The sequence below is a fragment of the Rattus norvegicus genome, chromosome 4 (assembly GCF_036323735.1).
Source record: "Rattus norvegicus strain BN/NHsdMcwi chromosome 4, GRCr8, whole genome shotgun sequence".
NCBI classification, from domain to species: Eukaryota; Metazoa; Chordata; class Mammalia; order Rodentia; family Muridae; genus Rattus; species Rattus norvegicus.
In genome coordinates, this window is record NC_086022.1 from 87,774,856 (window position 1) to 87,795,240 (window position 20,385).

At 38.9% G+C, this 20,385-nt stretch overlaps 1 protein-coding gene across 1 annotated transcript; it reads left to right on the forward strand.

Moving 5' to 3' along the window:
- The first annotated feature begins 3,139 nt into the window (after positions 1-3,139).
- Positions 3,140-4,039, forward strand: Vom1r70 (vomeronasal 1 receptor 70). The gene has a single exon (NM_001009519.1). It carries the CDS (start codon positions 3,140-3,142, stop codon positions 4,037-4,039), a length of 900 nt encoding a protein of 299 aa, NP_001009519.1.
- The last annotated feature ends 16,346 nt before the right edge of the window (positions 4,040-20,385 follow it).

The window sequence follows — 20,385 nt, forward strand, 5'->3', positions numbered from 1 at the left end:
TGTTCTATACCCTCTAAAATTAAATCCTTGCACTTTCTCAAAGTCTGAAACTCAATTCAAAATGAGTTTGTTTTAAGGACTGGGTCAAATGGTCCCACAAAGGAAGGCGAAACATGATTACCCATAATACTCAAGCTTAAAGAATAAAGACATCATGGACAAAATGCATAAAGTCTGGACCTGTTGAAAAGAGTACTTTGTAGGACAGCCTCTCCAGCTTCCCACCCATCATGGCTTAACAGTTTAAGACAGCCAGAGTCATGTGGAATTGTCCCACAATCCAAATTCTGGCTACTCCCAACCCTCCACACTCCAGTCTCTAGCGTGGTATTTCATTTTCTGTTGCTGACTGTCCTCGAGACATGGCTTCCTTCCAGCCAGACCATAGATCAGCCTGGATGGACTCTAGGCTGAAGTGACATCAAGTCTGTAGGTCTGGCTTTAAGCAGGATAGAACTTAAGGTTTCACACAGCTCAGTAAAACACCAACAACAGGGAAAATTATCTCTTCACAGTGCATAGTTAGAAATAAAAGTGCAATACGGACAAAGAGAGGTGGTATTCCTGATACACTAAATATTTGGCTTTTTGGTCATTAACATTTTCTAAGGAATTTAAGCTACAAATGCAATGTTATTAACATCAAGAGGTACAGGGGCACCTTAGGGTCCCAAACAGCATTTTAATTGGGAGAATAAAGCAGAAGGGGCCAAAATACATGTTGCTTGCTAATTTTTAAACTACTAACCTTTCAAATCTAATATCTGAATAACCATCTTTCTTTAATATAAAAAGGAATTAAACAAACAAAAAACTAATCACCATAATAGTAAGGGCCCTCATCTACTTCAGGCAAAATCAACATAACAGAAAGCTTGAAAGGAGAACTGGAAAAGAACATTCTTGTTCCGGCAAAACTGGTATTTTAACTTAAGAAATTTTTATTACCTAATACCAATTAAGAATGCTTAGCATCCAATTCACAAATAAGCTAAATACAATATAATTCATTCTATTTTGTGTGTCAAAGTCACAAGGATGAGACTCACGTAATATCTATAAAGCCTACTCTTTCCTGGGTTTTCAATTCAAACATAGACTAGGACAGGTCACTTTATTGCTGGCAGCATTCACAGAAGGGCCAGGCCCTTCCTAAGGACAAGTGAGACTGCGATCTGGGTGGTACCCTACTCACATGTCAGTCAGTCTCCTTGTGAAGTAGCAAAGGAACAGCGATCAGCTGACTGGGGAGCGGTCCCACACTAGCATGCATAGCTCATCAGGATCACGCCGACCCCGGGAATGGCTGACTTCAGCAGAGCACACGGCCAGCATTACAGGTCCCACCCTGGACTATCTGAAAACACTGCATACTCAAACGATAGCCTGCAAACGAAAGCATGTATTCCTTCCTCTTGCGTGCCCATGGGTGAATCTAAGCCGCTAAGAGGCTTGCTCAGTCTGAAGGCAGGAAATCCTTGCAGCAGTGTCCCTCCCAAAATTCACAGCAGCAGCAGCTAGTGTAGCTTCAGCTTCTTGGCCTCCTCTTCACGCCTCATTTCCTCCAAGTCCTCTTGCATACCTAGTCTTAAACTCTTGGCTTCCTCCTTCTGCTGCTCCTTCCAACTGCTCTCCATATAACGTAAGGCATAGTCACTTTCGTCTTTGTATTTCTTTCGGTCATAGCCAAAGATCTCTCGAATGTGCTTGGATATTTCTTCCTGAGGTTCTCCTTCATCTTCGATGAAATCATCCATTTCCGAGTCATATTCATCATCATCATCATCATACTCTCGAGGCCTTTTGTAGCCAGTGGGGAAGGGTAGCCTCTGAGGACCTTGGGCAGATCTGTAGCCAGAGGGGAGAGTCTTCATTCCATTCATCTGTCCATTGCTTGACCGACTAATAATATTCTTCGAAGAAATTGTCTCTGAGACAACAGTGCATTTGGGCTTTGTGGGGACACCAGAGTTACTAACTGTTCGTCCAGGTCCTAAGCTGCTCACTGGTCTTCCAGGGCCTGAACTGGCAGTTCGTCCAGCTGGAATGGAACCACTTATGGGTCTCCCAGGGCCACTGACTGACCGCCCAGGAAGGCCTAGATTGTTCATTGGTCGTCGAAGGTCATGTGGACTGTTTATAGGCTGCCCAGGGCCTCCAGAACTGCCCACAGGTCTTCCAGAACCAGCAGATCCACTGATGGGACGCCCGGGGCCATTAGAGCTGCTTGCAGGTCGCCCAGGGCCACTTGTACCATTGAGTGTTCGTCCAGAGGGATGTGAATTGCTGGCCGGTTTTCTGATTCCACTGACTGACTGCTCAGGCCCTGAGCTGGAGCTGCCGTTCTGGCGCCTGGACACAGGGCCAGAACTAAGTGCAGGCCGAGCTGTACCCGGGCCAGGTTGCCCCGGAGCAGAGCCAGAGTTGCTGCCCGGTTGTCTGACACCTGGACTCTTAGCTTTGTTGCTAACACCATTTATAACTATATTAAAAGTACACTGATGTTCTCCCAATATATCTGTGTCTTCAATTCTAAACTCTGAGAATGTAAAATTTCATGGAGGAAAAAATGTTGAAAAAATTAAATGAAATATACCTTTTCATGGTTAAAATAGTGAGATAACCATGATTTATCACTGTGATTCTATCAGAATTATGAGTTAAAACATGCACAGATGCAAAAGAGCATAGTAAAATTACAGAATATGAGGCAGAATTGCCTAATATTTTTCCAATACCAACATACATTTTGTTCAGCTACATGAATGTTATAAATATCCTGTACTTATTACTACAATTTTAAGTGTTAACTAGGGATGAAACTACTGAAATTGAGATAGGATTTCTAAGGCATTAGACTCAGTTGCATGAGACAAAAAGTGTTCATTCTGTATAGATATGAAAATAAAGGCACTTATCTATAATATTTTGTTCATAGATCGTATGTAATAATGTCGGTGATGATGTACAGTCTGAAATAGCAGAAGTTGAAGAGACTGATTAATGAAGAATTAGTAGAGAAAATAGAATGATCATATGGACCCCCCACTCAATTAATCACAAGTTTCACTTTTCTGTTTTTTTCAGGTCTATGAACTACACTTCTACTATGCTCTTAAGATGAGTATACTGTGCATTTATGTCCTCATTAGAGAATGTTCTTTATTTCCAAGCCGGACTTGGAGTCCTAGCCAATATGTTTCTTCTTCTTTTCTATATTTTCATAATCCTAGGTCAAAGACCTAAACCCATGGACCTGATCTCCTCTCAATTGACCTTTGTTCACATATTGATGTTTCTCACTGGAGGAAATATTGGAATTGCAGACATATTTGAGTCACTAAACATTAAGAATGACATCAAATGTAAGGCAACATTTTATACAAGTCGAGTGATGAGAGGCCTCTCTATCTCTGTCACCTGCCTCCTGAGTGTGTTCCAGGCTGTCACTATCAGTCCCAGTACCTCTTTGCTGGCAAAATTTAAACATCAACTAAAAAAATACATGATCAATGCTTTATTCTATATTTGGTGTTTCAATTTGTCTGTCAGTAGTTACATGCTGTTCTATGTTGGTGGTTTTACCAATGTGAGTGAGACCAAACAGATGAATGTCACTAAATCCTGCTCGCTCTTCCCCATGAACTACATTATTAGGGGATTAATTTTTACATTGTCAACCTCCAGAGGTGTGTTTCTTGTAGCAGTCATGCTGTCCACAAGTGCATACATGGTGAATATTTTGCATAGACATCAGAGGCAATGCAAGCATCTTCATAGCAACAGAAACCCGAGAACATCCCCTGAGAAAAAGGCCACCCAGACCATCTTGCTGCTGGTAGTTTTCTTTGTGGTCATGTACTGGGTGGACTTCATCATCTCATTCACCTCACTCCTGCTATGGATGTACAACCCAGTCATCCTGACTGTTCAAAAGTTTTTGATGAAAGCCTATCCTATAATTACTCCTTTGGTACAAATCAGTTCAGATAAGAGAATAATCAATGTGTTGAAAAACTTGCAGTCCAAATGCCACTAGAGTTTGTTTTTATGTTTTACATATTCATTTTACATGTGACACACTGCTCCTTTTTCAGTTATCCCCTGTCCCAATCCTTCTCCCACACCTGTTTCTTCTTCTCCATTAAGGGAGTACCCCTTGGGAATCACCCGACCCTGGCAATTGAACTCTCTGTGAGGTTAAGGGATTCCTTTCCCACTGAGGCCAAAGAGGCAGTCCAGATAGAAGAGCATGTCCCACATATAAGGAACAATTTTTGGGATAGCAGCCACTCAAGTTGTTTGTGACTTACATGAAGACCAAGCTACACATTTGTTATATATGTGTGGCAAGCCCTATGCTCAACCCATGTACATTCTTTGTTAGGCATTGCAGTCTCTGAGAGACCCAATGGTCCAGGTTAAGTTGACTCTATTGGTTTTCTTGTGGATTTCCCACCCCCGTTGGGGCTTCAATCTTTTCTCCTGATCTTCTATAAGTGTCCCTAAGCTCCATCTACAGTAGATGTGGGTGTCTCAATCTAAGTCAGTTGCTAGGTGGAACCTCTCAGAGGAAATACATGCCAGATTCCTGTTCCAAACAAAAGAGTGTATCATTTATAGTGCCAGGGATTTATGCTTGCTTATGGGATGGATATCAAGTTGGTTCTGTTATTGGCTGGCTATTCCCTCAGTCTCTGCTTCATTCCCCATCCCTGCATTCCGGTATTCCTATAGATAGGATAATTTTGGGGTCTAAAGTTTTGTGGTGGGTCAGTGTTGATATGACTCCTCTGGTGTTCTTGCCCAACCACAGACGTAATCTCCCAGGGCTCCATATCGCCAATGCTGTGAGATATTGTTAAGGATACCCCAATTCTTTTGTGTCTTCCATATCTTTGTTCTCCACATCTTTTTGGAGATGTCCACTTCCTGTCCCTGCCCCTGTCAGATACAGATTTCCATTCATTTATATGACCATCTTGATATCACACTTGCTCCACAACTGACGTCCCTCATGCCCTCTGATCTGCTTTCTCACCCAGTTCCTTCCATTATCTGTCTTCCATGGCTTTTCCATTTCCCCCTTCCAAATGAGGCTCAAGTGTCCTTGCTTGTGTCCTCCTTCCTGTTAAGGTTCTTTGAGTCTGTGGAGTATAGCATGTACATCTTGTATTTTATGGCTAATACCCACATATTACTGAATATATACCAGGCATGTCTTTTGGAATTTGGTTACATCACTCATAATGTTATTCTCAAGATCCATCCATTCTCCTGCAAAATTCATGATGTCTTTTCATTTAATCTCTGATTAGTAAGTATTCCATTGTGAGGATGTACCACATTTTCTTTATCCACTCTTCAGTTGAGGGACATCTAGGTTGTTTTTTGTTTTTGTGGGTTATGAATAAAGATGGTATGAAAATAGTTGAGCAATTGCTTTTGTGGAATGTTGGAGCATATTTTGGGTATATTCCCAGGAGTGGTACACCTGGGTCTTGAGTGAGAACTATTCCCATTTTTCTTAAAAACAACCAAATTGGTTCCAAAGTGGTTGTAAAAATATGCACTCCCACCAGCAATTTCCATTGGGTGTTTCTTGTGCTATACATCATTGCAACATGTATTATCAGTTGAGATTTTGATCTTAGCTGTTCAGATGGATGTAAGAAGGAATCTCAGAGTTGTTTTGATTTACATTTCCCTGATGAGTGAGGACTTTGAACATTTCTTTAAGTGCTTCCCAGCCATTCAGGATTCCTTTGTTGGGATTTCTGTGTAGACCTGTACCTCATTTTTAATTGGGTTATTTGAGTTATTGGTGTCTAACTGCTTGAGTTCTTTATAAATTTTGGAAACTAGCCCTCTGTAAGATGTGGAGTTGTTGAAGATCCTTTACCAATCTGTAGAGTGCTCACTTGTCCTACTGACAGTGTCCTTTGCTTTACAGAAGCTTTGTACTTTTATGAGGTCCCTTGTATCAATTGTTGATCTTACAGCTTGAGCTGTTGATGTTCTGTTCAGGAAACTGTCTTCTCTACCAATGCATTAAAGGATATTTCCCACTTTCTCTTCTATGAGATTTAGTGTATCACCTACCCACCCACCCACTCCAAACTGGCTTCCTGCCCTGGCATTATTGTAAACTGAAGCATCAAGCCTTCACAGGACCCAGGGCTTCCCCTCACATTGATGCCATACAAAGCTATCCTCCACCACATATACAGTTGGGGCAAGGGTCCCACCATGTTTATTCATTTATTGGTGGTTTAATTCCTGGGAACTCTGGGGGATCTGGTTGGTTGATGTTGTTGTTCTTCCTATGGATTGTAAACCCCTTCAGATCTTTGAGTCCTTTCTCTAACTCCTCCATTAGGGACCCCGTGCTTAGTCCAGTGCTTGGTGGTGAGCATCCACCTGCATCTGTCAGGTTTTGGTAGGACTTCTCAGGAGACAACTATATCAGTCTCCTGCCAGCAAGCACTTCTTGGCATCCCCAGTAGTGTCTTGGTTTGGTGTCTGTATATGAGATGGATCCCTAGGTCAGACACCTCTGGATGACCTTTCTTTAGTCTATATTTTGTTCCCCCTTCTAAGAGGTACAGAAGCATCCATATTTTGGTTTTCTTTCTTTATCTTCATGTGGTCTTTGAATTGTATTTTGGGTATTCCAAGCTTTTGGGCTAATATCTACTTATCAGAGAGGGCATACCATGTATGTTTTTTTTTTGACTGTGTTATCTAACTCAGGAAGATATTTTTTAGTTCTATTCATTTGCATAAGAATTTCATGAAGTCACCATTTTTAATAACTGAGTAGTGTATTATTGTATAAATGTACCATATTTTCTATATCCATTTGTCTCTTGGAGGACATCTGGGTTCTTTCCTACATTTGGATACCATAAATAAGGCTTCTATGAACATAGTAGAGCACGTGTCCTTGTTATATGTTGGAGCATCATTTGGTTATATGCCCAAGAGCTGGGTCCACAGGTAGTACAATATCCAATTTTCTGAGGAACCACCAGATTGATTTCCAGAGTGGTTTTACCAGCTTGCAACCCCACCAAAAATAAAAGAGTGTTCCTCTTTCTCCACCACCCTCATTAGCATCTGCTGTTATTTGAGGTTTTGATATTAATCATTCTGACTGGTTTGAGGCGGAATATCCTTGCTGTTTCCCTGATGACTAAGAATGGTGAACATTTCTTTAGGTGTTTCTCATCCATTCAGTTCTCCTCAGTTGAGAATTCTTTGCTTAGATCTGTACCTCATTTTTATAGGGTTATTTGGTTCTCTTGTGTCTAACTTCTTGAGTTATTTGTATATATTGGATTTTAACCCTCTACACATGTAAGATTGTTAAAGACCTTTTCCCAATTTGTTGGTTGTTGTTTTGTCCTAATGACAGTGTCCTTTGCCTTACAGAAGCTTTGCAATTTTATGAGGACTCATTTGGTGATTCTTGATCTTAGACCATATGTCACTGGTGTTTTCTTCAGGAAATTTTCTTCTGTGCCCATGTGTTTAATGCTCTCCCCATTTTCTCTTCTATTACTTCCAGAGTATTTGGTTTTATGTGGAAGTCCTTGAGCTACTTGGTCTTGAGCTTTGTACAAGGCAATAAGAGGGTCAATTTGCATTCTTCTACATGCTGACCTCCAGTTGGACCAGAACCATTTGTTGAAAATTCTGTCTTTTTTTCCACTGGATGGTTTTAGCTCCTTTGTCAAAGACCAAGTGACCATAGGGGTGTGGGTTCATTTGTGGGTCTTCGTTATATTCCACTGATCTACCTGGTACAGAGGTACCATTACCAAGTAGTTTTTTTAATCATGCTTGCCCTATAATACAGCTTAAGGCCAGGGATTGTGATTCCCCCAGAAGTTCTTTTATTATTGAGAATAGTTTCACTATCCTGGGATTTTTGTTATTCCAAATGAATTTGCAAATTGTTCTTCCTAACTCTATGAAGAATTGCATTGGAGTTTTGATGGGGATTGCATTGACTCTGTATTTGCTTTTGGCCATTTTTACAATATTAATCCTGCCAACCTATGAGCATAGGAGATCTTCCTATATTCTGAGATTTTCATAGATTTCTTTCTTTTCAGAGACTTGAAATTCTTGTCATACAGATCTTTAACCTTCTTGGTTAGGATAACACCAAGGTTTATTATTTTATTTGTGACTATTGTGACGGGTATTGTTTCTTTAATTTCTTTCTCAGCTTGTTCATCCTTTGAGTAGAGGAAGGCTACTGATTTGTCTGAGTTAATTTTAGACCCAGCTGAAAGTGTTTATCAGTTTTACAAATTCTCTGGTAGAATTTTTGGGGTCACAAGTATACTATCCTATCATCTGCAAGTAGTGAAAATTTGACTACTTCCTTTCCAAATCATATTCCATCTACCTACTTTTGTTGTCTAATTGCTCCAGCTAAGTTTTCTAGTACTATATTGAATAGATAGGGAGAGAGTGGGCAGCTTTATTTAGTCGCCGAACTTAGTGGGATTGCTTCAAGCTTTTCTCCATTGGTTTGCTGTATATTGCTTTTACTATGTTTAGGTATGGGCCTTGAATTCTTGGTCTTTCCAAGATTTTTATCATGAAGGTGTATTGAAATATGAAAAATGTTTTCTCAGGATCTAAGGAAGTGAATATGTAGTTTTTTCTTTGAGTTTGTTTACATAGTGGATTACATTGATGGATTTCTGTATATTGAAGCATTACTGCATCCATTGGATGAAGCCTACCTGATCATGATGGATGACCATTTTGGTGCGATATTGGATTTGATTTGTAAGAATCTTATTAAGTATTATGACACTGATATTCATAAGTAAAATTGGTCTGAAGTTTTCTTTGTTGAGTTTTTGTGTGGTTTATGTATGAGCATAATTATGGCTTTGTAGATAAATTGGGTAGTGTTCTTTCTGTTTCTGTTTTCTATAATAGTTTGAAGAGTATTGGTATTAAGTCTTCTTTGAAGATCTGATAGAATTCTGCAGTAAACCTTTCGGGTCCTGGCTTGTTTTGGTTGGGAGACTTTAAATGAGTGCTTCTATTTCTGTCGGGGTTATGGGAATGTTTAGATGGTTTATCTGATCAAGATTTAATTTTGGTACCTAATATCTGTCTATGAAATTGTCCATTTTCTCCAGATTTTCCAGTTTTGTTGAGTATAGTCTTTTGTAGTAGGATCTGATAATGTTTTTGAATTTCCTCAGTACCTGTTGTTATGTTTCCCTGTTCATTTCTGATTTTAAAAATTTGGACACTCTCTCTGTGCCCTCTGGTTAGTATGGCTAATGGTTTATCTCTGCTTTTGATTTTTCCAAAGAACCAGCTCCTGGTATTATTGATTTTTTTGTATAGATCTTTTTGTTTCTTCTTGGTTGTTTTCAGCCCTGAGTTTGATTATTTACTGCCATCTACTCCTATTGGGTGTATTTGCTTCTTTTTGTTCTAGAGATTTCAGATGTGCTGTCTAGCTGCTAGTGTATGCTCTCTCTAATTTCTTTTTTGAGGCATTCAGAGCTATGAGTTTTCCTCTTAGTGCTGTTTCCATTGTGTCCTATAATTTTAGACATGTTGTGCTTTCATTTTCATTAAATTCTAAAAAAGCCTTTAATTTCTTCCTTTATTTCTTCCTTGACCCAGTTGTCATTGAGTTGAGTGTTGTTCACTTCCATGCGAATGTGGGCTTTCTGTTGTTTTTGTTCTTACTGAAGTCCAGACTTAGTCCACAGTGATCTGATAGGATAGAGGGGATTATTTTGATCATCTTGTATCTACCGAGGACTGTTTTATGACTGATTATATGGTTAATATTTGACAAGGTAGCATGAGGTGCTGAGAAGATATGTTCATTTGTTTTAGAATAAAATGTTCTACAGATATCTGTTTCATCTATTTCGTTCATAACCTTGGTTTATTTCTCTGTGTCTCTGTTTAGTTTCTGTTTCCATGATCTGTCCATTGATGAGAATGTGGTGTTGAAGTTTCTGACTTTTGTGCGGTGCAATGTGTGCTTTGAGCTTTAGTTTATGAACGTGGGTGCCCTTCCATTTGGAGCATAGTATTGAGAGTTCATCTTGGCAGATTTTTCCTTTGATGTACTTGAAGTGTCCTTCCTTATCTTTTTTGATAACTTTTGGTTGATTTTTGATATTAGAATAGCTACTCCAACTTTTTTCTTGGTACCATTTGCTTGGAAAATGTTTTTCTAGCCATTTACTCTAAGATAGTTTTTCTCTTTGTCACTGAGCTGCATTCCCTGTATGCAGCAAAGTGCTGGGTCCTGTTTATGTATCTCAACTGTTAGTCTATGTCTTTTTCTTGAGAATTGAGTCCATTGATGTGAAGAAGTATAAAGGAAAAGTGATTGTTGCTTCCTGTTACTTTTGTTGTTAGAGGTGCAATTATATTTGGGTTGATATCTTATTGTGGGTTTTTGAAAGATTACTTTCTTGATTTTTCTAGGGTGTAGTTTCTCTCATATTGGAGTTTTCCATCTATTGTCCTTTGTAGTGCAGGCTTTGTGGAAAGATAATGTGTAAATTTTGTCACAGAATATCTTGGTTTCTTCATCTATATTAATTGAGAGTTTTGCTGGATATAGTAGCCTGGGCTGGCATTTGTGTTCTCTTAGGGTCTGTATGACATCTGTCCAGGATCATCTGGATTTCATAGTTTCTGGTGGGAAGTCTGGTGTAATTCTCATAGGTCTGCCTTTATATGTTTCTTGACCTTTTTCACTTACTGCTTTTAATATTCTTTCTTTGTTTCATGCATTTGGTGTTTTGACTATTACATGATGGGAGGAATTTCTTTTCTGATTCAATCTATTTGGCATTCTGTAGGCTTCTTGTATGTTTATGTGCATCTCTTTCTTTCTGTAAGGGAAGTTTTCTTCTATAATTTTATTGAAGATATTTACTGGCCCTTTAAGTTGGAAAGCTTCATTCTCTTCTATACCTATGATCCTTAGGTTTGGTCTTCTCATTGTGTTCTGGATTCCCTGGATGTTTTGGGTTAGGAGCTTTTTGCATTTTGCATTTCTTTGATTATTGTGTCAATATTTTTTTATGGTATCTTCTGCATCTGAGATTCTCTCTTCTATTACTTTTATTCTGTTGAAGATGCTTGCATCTATGACTCTGATCTTTTTCCTAGGTTTTCTATCTCCAAGGCTGTCTCTCTTTGTGATTTCTTTCTTTTTTTCTATTTCCATTTTTGGATCCTGGATGGTTTTGTTAGATTACTTCACCTGTTTTGTTGTGTTTTTCTGTAATTTTTAAAGGAATTTTTGTGTTTCCATTTTAAAAGTTTTTACCTGTACACCTGTGTTCGCCTGAATTTCTTTAAGGGAGTTAATTATGTCTTTCCTAAATTCCTCTATCATCATCGTGAGACATGACTTTAAAATCAAATATTCATTTTCTGGTGTGATGCAGTATCCATGACTTGCTGTAGTGGGATAACTGGGTTCTGATGATTCCAAAAAGCCTTGGTTTCTGTTGGTTATGCTCTTGTGCTTGCCTCTCACCATCTGGTTATCTCTAGTGCTACCTGCCCTTGCTGTCTCCCAGTGGAGCCTGTTTCTCCTGTGATCCTGCTTATATCAGACCTTCTCAGATTCCATCTGTCTCTGTGGTCCTATGATTCTGGGATTCTGAGATCCTAAGATCCTGGGTGTGTTTGAGCTCCTGGGAGTCTAGCTGCCTCTGGGATCCCAAAATCCTGGTTTGACCAAGCTACAGTTGTGTCGTTTTTCCTGGGAGTCAAGCTCTCTCAGGGTGTTGCATGAATGGATGGGGAACTACAGCCCTGGGTTGGCTCTGGGCACGGGTGCAAACTGGCTGAACCCATGCCTCTAGCTGGTTTGGTTGGGTTTTCCTAGTTGCTGTGGGAGTTCCAGTTATGCTGGGTGTTGGGAAAGATGTGGTCTTATCTGTGGCCTTGAGTTTGTCAGAGCTCCAGTGCTCCTGGTTACATCCAATATCCATAGAGTTGAGCTTCCTCTGTTATCCTGTGAGTCTGTGATCCTGGGTGTTTCAGAGAACCTGGGAGTCAAGCTCCCTCTGGTTGTTTTAAGAGTGGATGCAGAGCCAGCAACCCAGGTCTGCAAAGGGCCCAGGTTCAGACCAGAAGGAGCCGGTGCCACTGACTGGGTGGGGGTTCCTGCATCCTTGTATCCCATTAACTTGGGTGTTGGAGCATTGTGCTGGGGCAGACGTTATAGCTTCTCCTGTGATCCTGGGCATTTCAGAGCACCTGGGAGTTGGGCTCCCTCTGGATGTTGTAGGAGTGGGTGCAGATCCAGCGACCAAGACAATGGTTCAAACCGGAAGGGTTGACGCATTTCCAATGAACTTTTCTATATCTTTCTCAAACTTCCACCATGCAACTTGTGATGAAGCTTTGGGAATAATTGTTTCCCCATAGTCTCTGCAGTGATGTTTTTGCTGCTGGTGCTTCATCTCAGAGGAAATCGTTTGTAGCTGTGAGACTGTAATAGTATAGTTAACATCTGTGTGCTTACAGTTATACCTGCGTTAAAATAAATTTTTTTTTATTTTACAATACTTCTAGCTTTATTGCCATCTACAATTGATGCTCTTCTAATATGTAGGACTGCTGAGCACAAACCGCAGCCTAACCCTGGCTCTAATAAATTCCTCTAATAAATGATAGTGTCTTATAAATAAACTAGAACACTTTCCATACCCCCTACTATTACACCTACAAAACATGTGATGCATATTTGTGGAAATGTTTCTCATTTTCAGAATTAAAAGCTAGGTTTGGACATGGAAGAGGCTTGGGCTATAAATATTTCCAAGGTGTTTATGAGCAAGTACTAATTTGTCTTAAGTTTACATTTCATGTTTGAATAAACTCAATTTCCAAAGAACAATTTACATATTTAATTCATTTAAGAGAACAAGGTAATAGCTATGAATCAATACAATATTAATTTTTGAACATTATTTATTCTTGCTGTCATTATCTCTTTCATAAATATTGCATGAAACTAGCTTGGGTGGCTATAGTCTTCACCTCTTGAGATTCCTAAAGGCTTATTCCTGTTGCTGACAGTGGACTGTACATCAGCTAACACCATGTATCTTGTCACTTGAAAGTCACATACTCACTTCATGTTTTTTATGAGTAGTCTTCCTGCTTTTTGGTCATTATATGGGAAATATAGTAAAAATGAAAATGAAAATGATACTTTCCATGTATTTTTATTTTCCTTATATTACTATATTCTCCATAAAGCAGAAGGTATCGAACACCATAAATTAATAAAATAAGACTGTTTCAAAATCAAATACTATGACAATGAACACATAATTTGATTTTTCTTGAAAGGATGTAGAGCTATATTGAAGGCAGTTCCTGGTATCTTTTGTTGCAGGTCTCTTCAGACAGTTTAGTATTTTGATCTGAGTCAACTTAATAGTGATGGTGTCTCCAATCTTATGAATGTTTGTGGACATAATTTGGGTTTTAGTATTCACAAGTAAATATTACAGTTTAAAGACATGTCAATGCTCCCAGCACTGCAATAATTTTTCAAATAAAACAATCAGCCCATTCATATGTTAACAACTCTGTTTTCAGCCATTGTAGTTGTCATCTTTTCTAGTCTATTCTTAGCTTCAATGAACGCTATAGAAAGATGTCACTTCATGAGAATGAAGATGTACCATTTTCTGTATGTTCTAAACATTTACAAAGAAATGGATATAAAATAGACAGGTTGAAGTATATACCTTTGAAATAAGAAAAAAAACTTTAGATTACTATCTTTTACCTTAAATTATTATTTTTAATATTAATATTACTTATTTTATAAATAAATTGTAGATGCATGATTAAAAATGAGGATTATACATGGAGGAATTATACATTTGAATATTGTTCTTTCAGTTTGGAGACTGACTTGTATTACATATTATCCTGAATTTATATTTATTTATTCAAAATTATTTATTTTGTTTAACATTTATGAATGCTTTACTTGAATATTTGTGTATGTACTACTAGTATGTCATGTCAGAGAGGGCAATGGATCCTCTGGAACTAGAGTTACAGATGTTTATAAGCCACCATGTTACTGCTGGGAATCTAACTGCGGTCATTTGGAAGGTTTAAAGTACTCTTAACCATTGAGCAATTTCTCCAGCTTATAATCTAGAGCTTGAAAGGGAATAACAATTGAAATGTAAATAAGAAATACCCAAGTTAATAAAGATGGAGAAGAGAGAGAGAGAGAGAACATCACTGTACAGCTACTGTAAATGTATATTGGTGAAAGAATCAGATGCTTGGTTCTGGAAATTCGGAGGAATCCATTCTTTTACTAGATGAAGGTTTTTAAGATCAAAACTAATGTTAACATAAAATATATGATTTTTGATGTTGTGGTGGTTTGAATATGCTTGGCTCAGGTGTATTGCATTATTAATAGGTATGGCCTTGTTGCAGTAGGTGTGCCTTGTTGGAGGAAGTGTGTCACTGTGGGAGTAGGCTTTGAGACCTTCCTTCCAGTGCTTCTTCTGTTAGCCTTCAGCACAAGATATAGAACTCTTATCCCCTTCTCCAATACTATGTCTGCCTGAACTCTGCCATGATTGCTACTATGATGATAAGGGACTGAACCTCTGAAGTCAGTTAGAATTAAATGTTGCTACTTATAAGAGTTACCTTGGTCATGGTGTCTCTTCATAGTCATAAAACCCTAACAAAGAGAGGTATCATATTCATAGAAATGTAGTATGGTCTCAGGCACTAATTTCTGCATTATTTCTCTATATGCATGCACGCATGCGACTATATATGTGGAATACATCAGTAAATACCAAAATATAAGTGGGTACTTTTTCTAAGAAGAGTCTGGGTCAGTGGCCTTGTTTTCTATTTATCTATCACAAAGCTGCTACTAAGTACTGAATTCAATTAATTCACCTAATCATAGTAAACAGGCCAAAACTCTGACAAATGCACCAAAGCTGAAACTGTTAAGTTAAAGTATAAAAAGTGTGTGGGTGCTGATGACATAATATAGGGGACCTTGTTAGCCACTGCATAAGAAGTAATTTGGGGCCCCACGAGCAAACTTGAGCCTAGGGACCACAGGTAAGACCAACTTTTCTGCTGCAAGCAACCAGACTGGTGGCCTTGGGACACACAGAGGCAAAATTCCTCTAGGACCTGACACTTCTGGTTTTTAGCGAGAGTCCCAATCTTGCGCTCCCTGCCTCCAGCTCACTGCTCCCAAACCCCGTGGGAGAGAGAACTCACCGCAGAGACAGGTGGGCACTCCTGAGGCTGCAGAGCAGAAGAGACCACCAACACTGCCCACCCCTGCCCACATCCCTGGCACAAGAGGAAACCATATAGGGCCTCTGGGTTCCATTGGATAAGGGCACAGGAGCAGGAAATCCACTGCATCTGAGACACCGCTGGAACCTGAAGGGACTGACCAGATAAACAGTTTTCTGCACCCAAATACCGTGAGAGGGAGAGCTAAACCTTCAGAGAGGCAGACACGCCTGGGAAACCAGAAGAGACTACATTCTGCCCATATCTCTGACTCCAGAGGAAAACACCAAACGCCATCTGGAACCCTGGTGCATGGAAGCTCCCGGAAAGCGCGGCACAGATCTTCGTGGTTCCTACCCCCTCAGAGAGCTCATAAGCAACACCCCACTAGCAAACTTGAGCCTCGGGACCACAGATAAGACAAACCTTCCAGCTCCAAGCAACCTGCCTGGTGAACTCAAGACACAGGCCCACAGGAACAGCTGAAGACCTGTAGATAGGAAAAACTACACGCCTGAAAGCAGAACACTCTGTCCCAATAACTGGCTGAAAGAAAACAGGAAAACAGGTCTAAAGCACTCCTGACACACAGGCTTATAGGACAGTCTAGCCACTGTCAGAAATAGCAGAACAAAGTAACACTAGAGATAATCTGATGGCGAGAGGCAAGTACAGGAACCCAAGCAACAGAAATCAAGATTACATGGCATCATCGGAGCCCAATTCTCCCACCAAAGCAAACACTGAATATCCAAACAAACCAGAAAATCAAGATCTATATTTAAAATCACATTTGATCATGATGCTGGAGGACTTCAAGAAAGACATGAAGAACTCCCTTAGAGAAATGCAGGAAAACATAAATAAACAAGTAGAAGCCTACAGAGAGGAATCACAAAACTCCCTGAAAGAATTCCAGGAAAACACAATCAAACAGTTGAAGGATTTAAAAATGGAAATAGAAGCAATCAAGAAAGAACACAGGGAAACAACCCTGGATATAGAAAACCAAAGGAAGAGACAAGGAACCATAGATACAAGCATCACCAATAGAATATAAGAGATAGAAGAGAGAATCTCAGGAGCAGAAGATTCCATAGAAATCATCGACTCAACAGTCAAAGATAATGTAAAGCGAAAAAATGTACTGGTCCAAAACATACAGGAAATCCAGGACTCAATGAGAAGATCACACCTAAGGATAATAGGTATAGAAGAGAGTGAAGACTCCCAGCTCAAAGGACCAGTAAATATCTTCAACAAAATCATAGAAGAAAACTTCCCTAACCTAAAAAAAGAGATACCCATAGGCATACAAGAAGCCTACAGAACTCCAAATAGATTGGACCAGAAAAGAAACACCTCCCATCACATAATAGTCAAAATACCAAATGCACAAAATAAAGGAAGAATATTAAAAGCAGTAAGGGAAAAACGTCAAGTAACATATAAAGGCAGACCTATCAGAATCACACCAGACTTTTCACCAGAGACTATGAAAGCCAGAAGATCCTGGACAGATGTCATAGAGACCCTAAGAGAACACAAATGCCAGCCCAGGTTACTGTATCCTGCAAAACTCTCAATTAACATAGATGGAGAAACCAAGATATTCCATGACAAAACCAAATTTACACAATATCTTTCTACAAATCCAGCATTACAAAGGATAATAAATGGTAAAGCCCAACATAAGGAGGCAAGCTACACCCTAGAAAAAGCAAGAAACTAATCGTCTTGGCAGCAAAACATAGAGAAGAAAAGCACACAAACATAACCTCACATCCAAATATAATACGACAGGAAGCAATAATCACTATTCCTTAATATCTCTCAACATCAATGGCCTCAACTCCCCAATAAAAAGACATAGATTAACAAACTGGATACACAATGAGGACCCTGCATTCTGCTGCCTACAAGAAACACACCTCAGAGACAAAGACAGACACTACCTCAGAGTGAAAGGCTGGAAAACAACTTTCCAAGCAAATGGTCGGAAGAAGCAAGCTGGAGTAGCCATTCTAATATCAAATAAAATCAATTTTCAACTAAAAGTCATCAAAAAAGATAAGGAAGGACACTTCATATTCATCAAAGGAAAAATCCACCAAGATGAACTCTCAATCCTAAATATCTATGCCCCAAATAAAAGGGGACCTACATACGTAAAAGAAACCTTACTAAAGATCAAAACACACATTGCACTTCACACAATAATAGTAGGAGATTTCAACACACCACTCTCATCAATGGACAGGTCATGGAAACAGAAATTAAACAGAGACCTAGACAGACTAAGAGAAGTATTGAGCCAAATGGACTTAACGGATATTTATAGAACATTCTATCCTAAAGCAAAAGGATATACCTTCTTCTCAGCTCCTCATGGTACTTTCTCCAAAATTGACCATATAATTGGTCAAAAAAACGGGCCTCAACAGGTACAGAAAGATAGAAAATATCCTATGTGTGCTAGCAGACCACCACGGCCTAAAGCTAGTCTTCAATAACAATAAAGGAAGAACGCCCACATATACGTGGAAGTTGAACAATGCTCTACTCAATGATAACCTGGTCAAGGAAGAAATAAAGAAAGAAATTAAAGACTTCTTAGAATTTAATGAAAATGAAGGTACAATATACCCAAACTTATGGGACACAATGAAAGCTGTGCTAAGAGGAAAACTCATAGCGCTGAGTGCCTGCAGAAAGAAACAGGAGAGAGCATATGTCAGCAGTTGACAGCAGACCTAAAAGCTCTAGAACAAAAAGAAGCAAATACACCCAGAAGGAATAGAAGACAGGAAATAATCAAACTCAGAGGTGAAATCAGCCAAGTAGAAACAAAAGGACTGTAGAAAGAATCAACAGAACCAAAAGTTGGTTCTTTGAGAAAATCAACAAGATAGATAAACCCTTAGCCAGACTAACGAGAGGACACAGAGAGTGTGTCCAAATTAACAAAATCAGAAATGAAAAGGGAGACATAACTACAGATTCAGAGGAAATTAAAAAAATCATCAGATCTTACTATAAAAGCCTATATTCAACAAAACTTGAAAATCTGCAGGAAATGGACAATTTCCTAGGCAGATACCTGGTACCGAAATTAAATCAAGAACAGATAAACCAGTTAAACAACCCCATAACTGCTAAGGAAATAGAAGCAGTCACTAAAGGTCTCCCAACCAAAAAGAGCCCAGGTCCAGACGGGTTTAGTGCAGAATTCTATCAGACCTTCATAGAAGACCTCATACCAATATTATCCAAACTATTCCACAAAATTGAAACAGATTGAGCACTACTGAATTCCTTCTATGAAGCCACAAGTACTCTTATACCTAAACCACACAAAGACCCAACAAAGAAAGAGAACTTCAGACCAATTTCTCTTATGAATATCGACGCAAAAATACTCAATAAAATTCTGGCAAACCGAATTCAAGAGCACATCAAAACAATCATCCACCATGATCAAGTAGGCATCATCCCAGGCATTCAGGGATGGTTTAATATATGGAAAACTATCAACGTGATCCATTATATAAATAAACTGAAAGAACAAAACCACATGATCATTTCATTAGATGCTGAGAAAGCATTTGACAAAATTCAACACCCCTTCATGATAAAAGTCCTGGAAAGAATAGGAATTCAAGGCCCATACCTAAACATAGTAAAAGCCATATACAGCAAACCAGTTGCTAACATTAAACTAAATGGAGAGAAACTTGAAGCAATCCCACTAAAATCAGGGACTAAACAAGGCTGCCTACTCTCTCCCTACTTATTCAATATACTTCTTGAAGTTCTAACCAGAGCAATCAGACAACAAAAGTTAATCAAGGGGATACAGATTGGCAAGGAGAAGTCAAAATATCACTATTTGCAGATGATATGATAGTATATTTAAGTGATCCCCAAAGTTCCACCAGAGAACTAGTAAACCTGATAAACAACTTCAGCAAAGTGGCTGGGTACAAAATTAACTCAAATAAATCAGTAGCCTTTCTCTACACAAAAGAGAAACAAGCAAGGGGACTTGCTTTATGTGGCAAGGGGACTTTCTTTTCTTGTTCAATGTATTTGGTGTCCTGTAAGCTTCTTGAACATTTATAGGCATGTTCTTCTTAAAGTTAGACAATTTTTCTTCTATGATTTTGCTAAAGATACTTTATGGGACTTTGAAGTGAGGTTCATTTACTTAAATTCCTATTATTCTTAGGTTTGTTCTTTTCTTGATTTCCTTGATGTTTTGTGTCAGAAAAATTGTTTGATTTAATATTTTTGAAAGAGGAATCTATTTCTTCTTTTGTATGTTCTGTGCCTAATATTCTTTCTCTTAGCTCTTGTACTGTGTTGGTGATGCTTAAGTCTGCAGTATCTATGTGCTTAATTAGACTTCTCATTTCCAGAATTACCTCCATTTATCTTTGCTTTATTGCTTTTATTTCCATTTTCAAGTCTTGAACTGTTTGTTTCCTTCAACTTTTTATTTTTTTTCTTGCCTTTCCAAAAGGGATTAATTCATTTTCTCCATTTTTTGTCATTTCCTTGATTTATTTAAGGGACATAATTGATTTCCTCTTTGGGGATCTCTATCATCTTCATAAAAATTTTTAAAGACATTTTCTTGTGGTTAATCTATGTGATAATGTTCAGAGGTAACTGGAGTAGATTGACTGCTGGTGACATATCACCCTAGGCATTGTTGATTTTGTCCTTATATTGACATTTAGACACCTGGGTTTGGTGTTATTTATGTCTAGAATTCTTTATTGGTTGAGTATATTTTTCTCTTAGTTTCTGTTTTTCTCTACTCTGGTCTTCTGGCCAGAATAGAAAGAGGGTTTCTATTTGAGTTGGGGGCTGGACTTCTGATGGCAAAGGTGACTTCTTGTCCACCAGCAGGTTCTCTGCAGGAATTGTAGAGTTGGTTATGGTGACTGGGAGGGCTAGAGTGATTCTTGATAAGGTGGGTCGGCACAGAGTGGGGATAGTGCTTGGGTCAGTAGGTTACCTATGGTTCTGGTGGCCTCT

Coding starts and splice junctions, on each gene's coding strand:
- Vom1r70 (NM_001009519.1), top strand. CDS start 3,140: ATGTCCTCATTAGAGAATGTTCTTTATTTCCAAGCCGGACTTGGAGTC.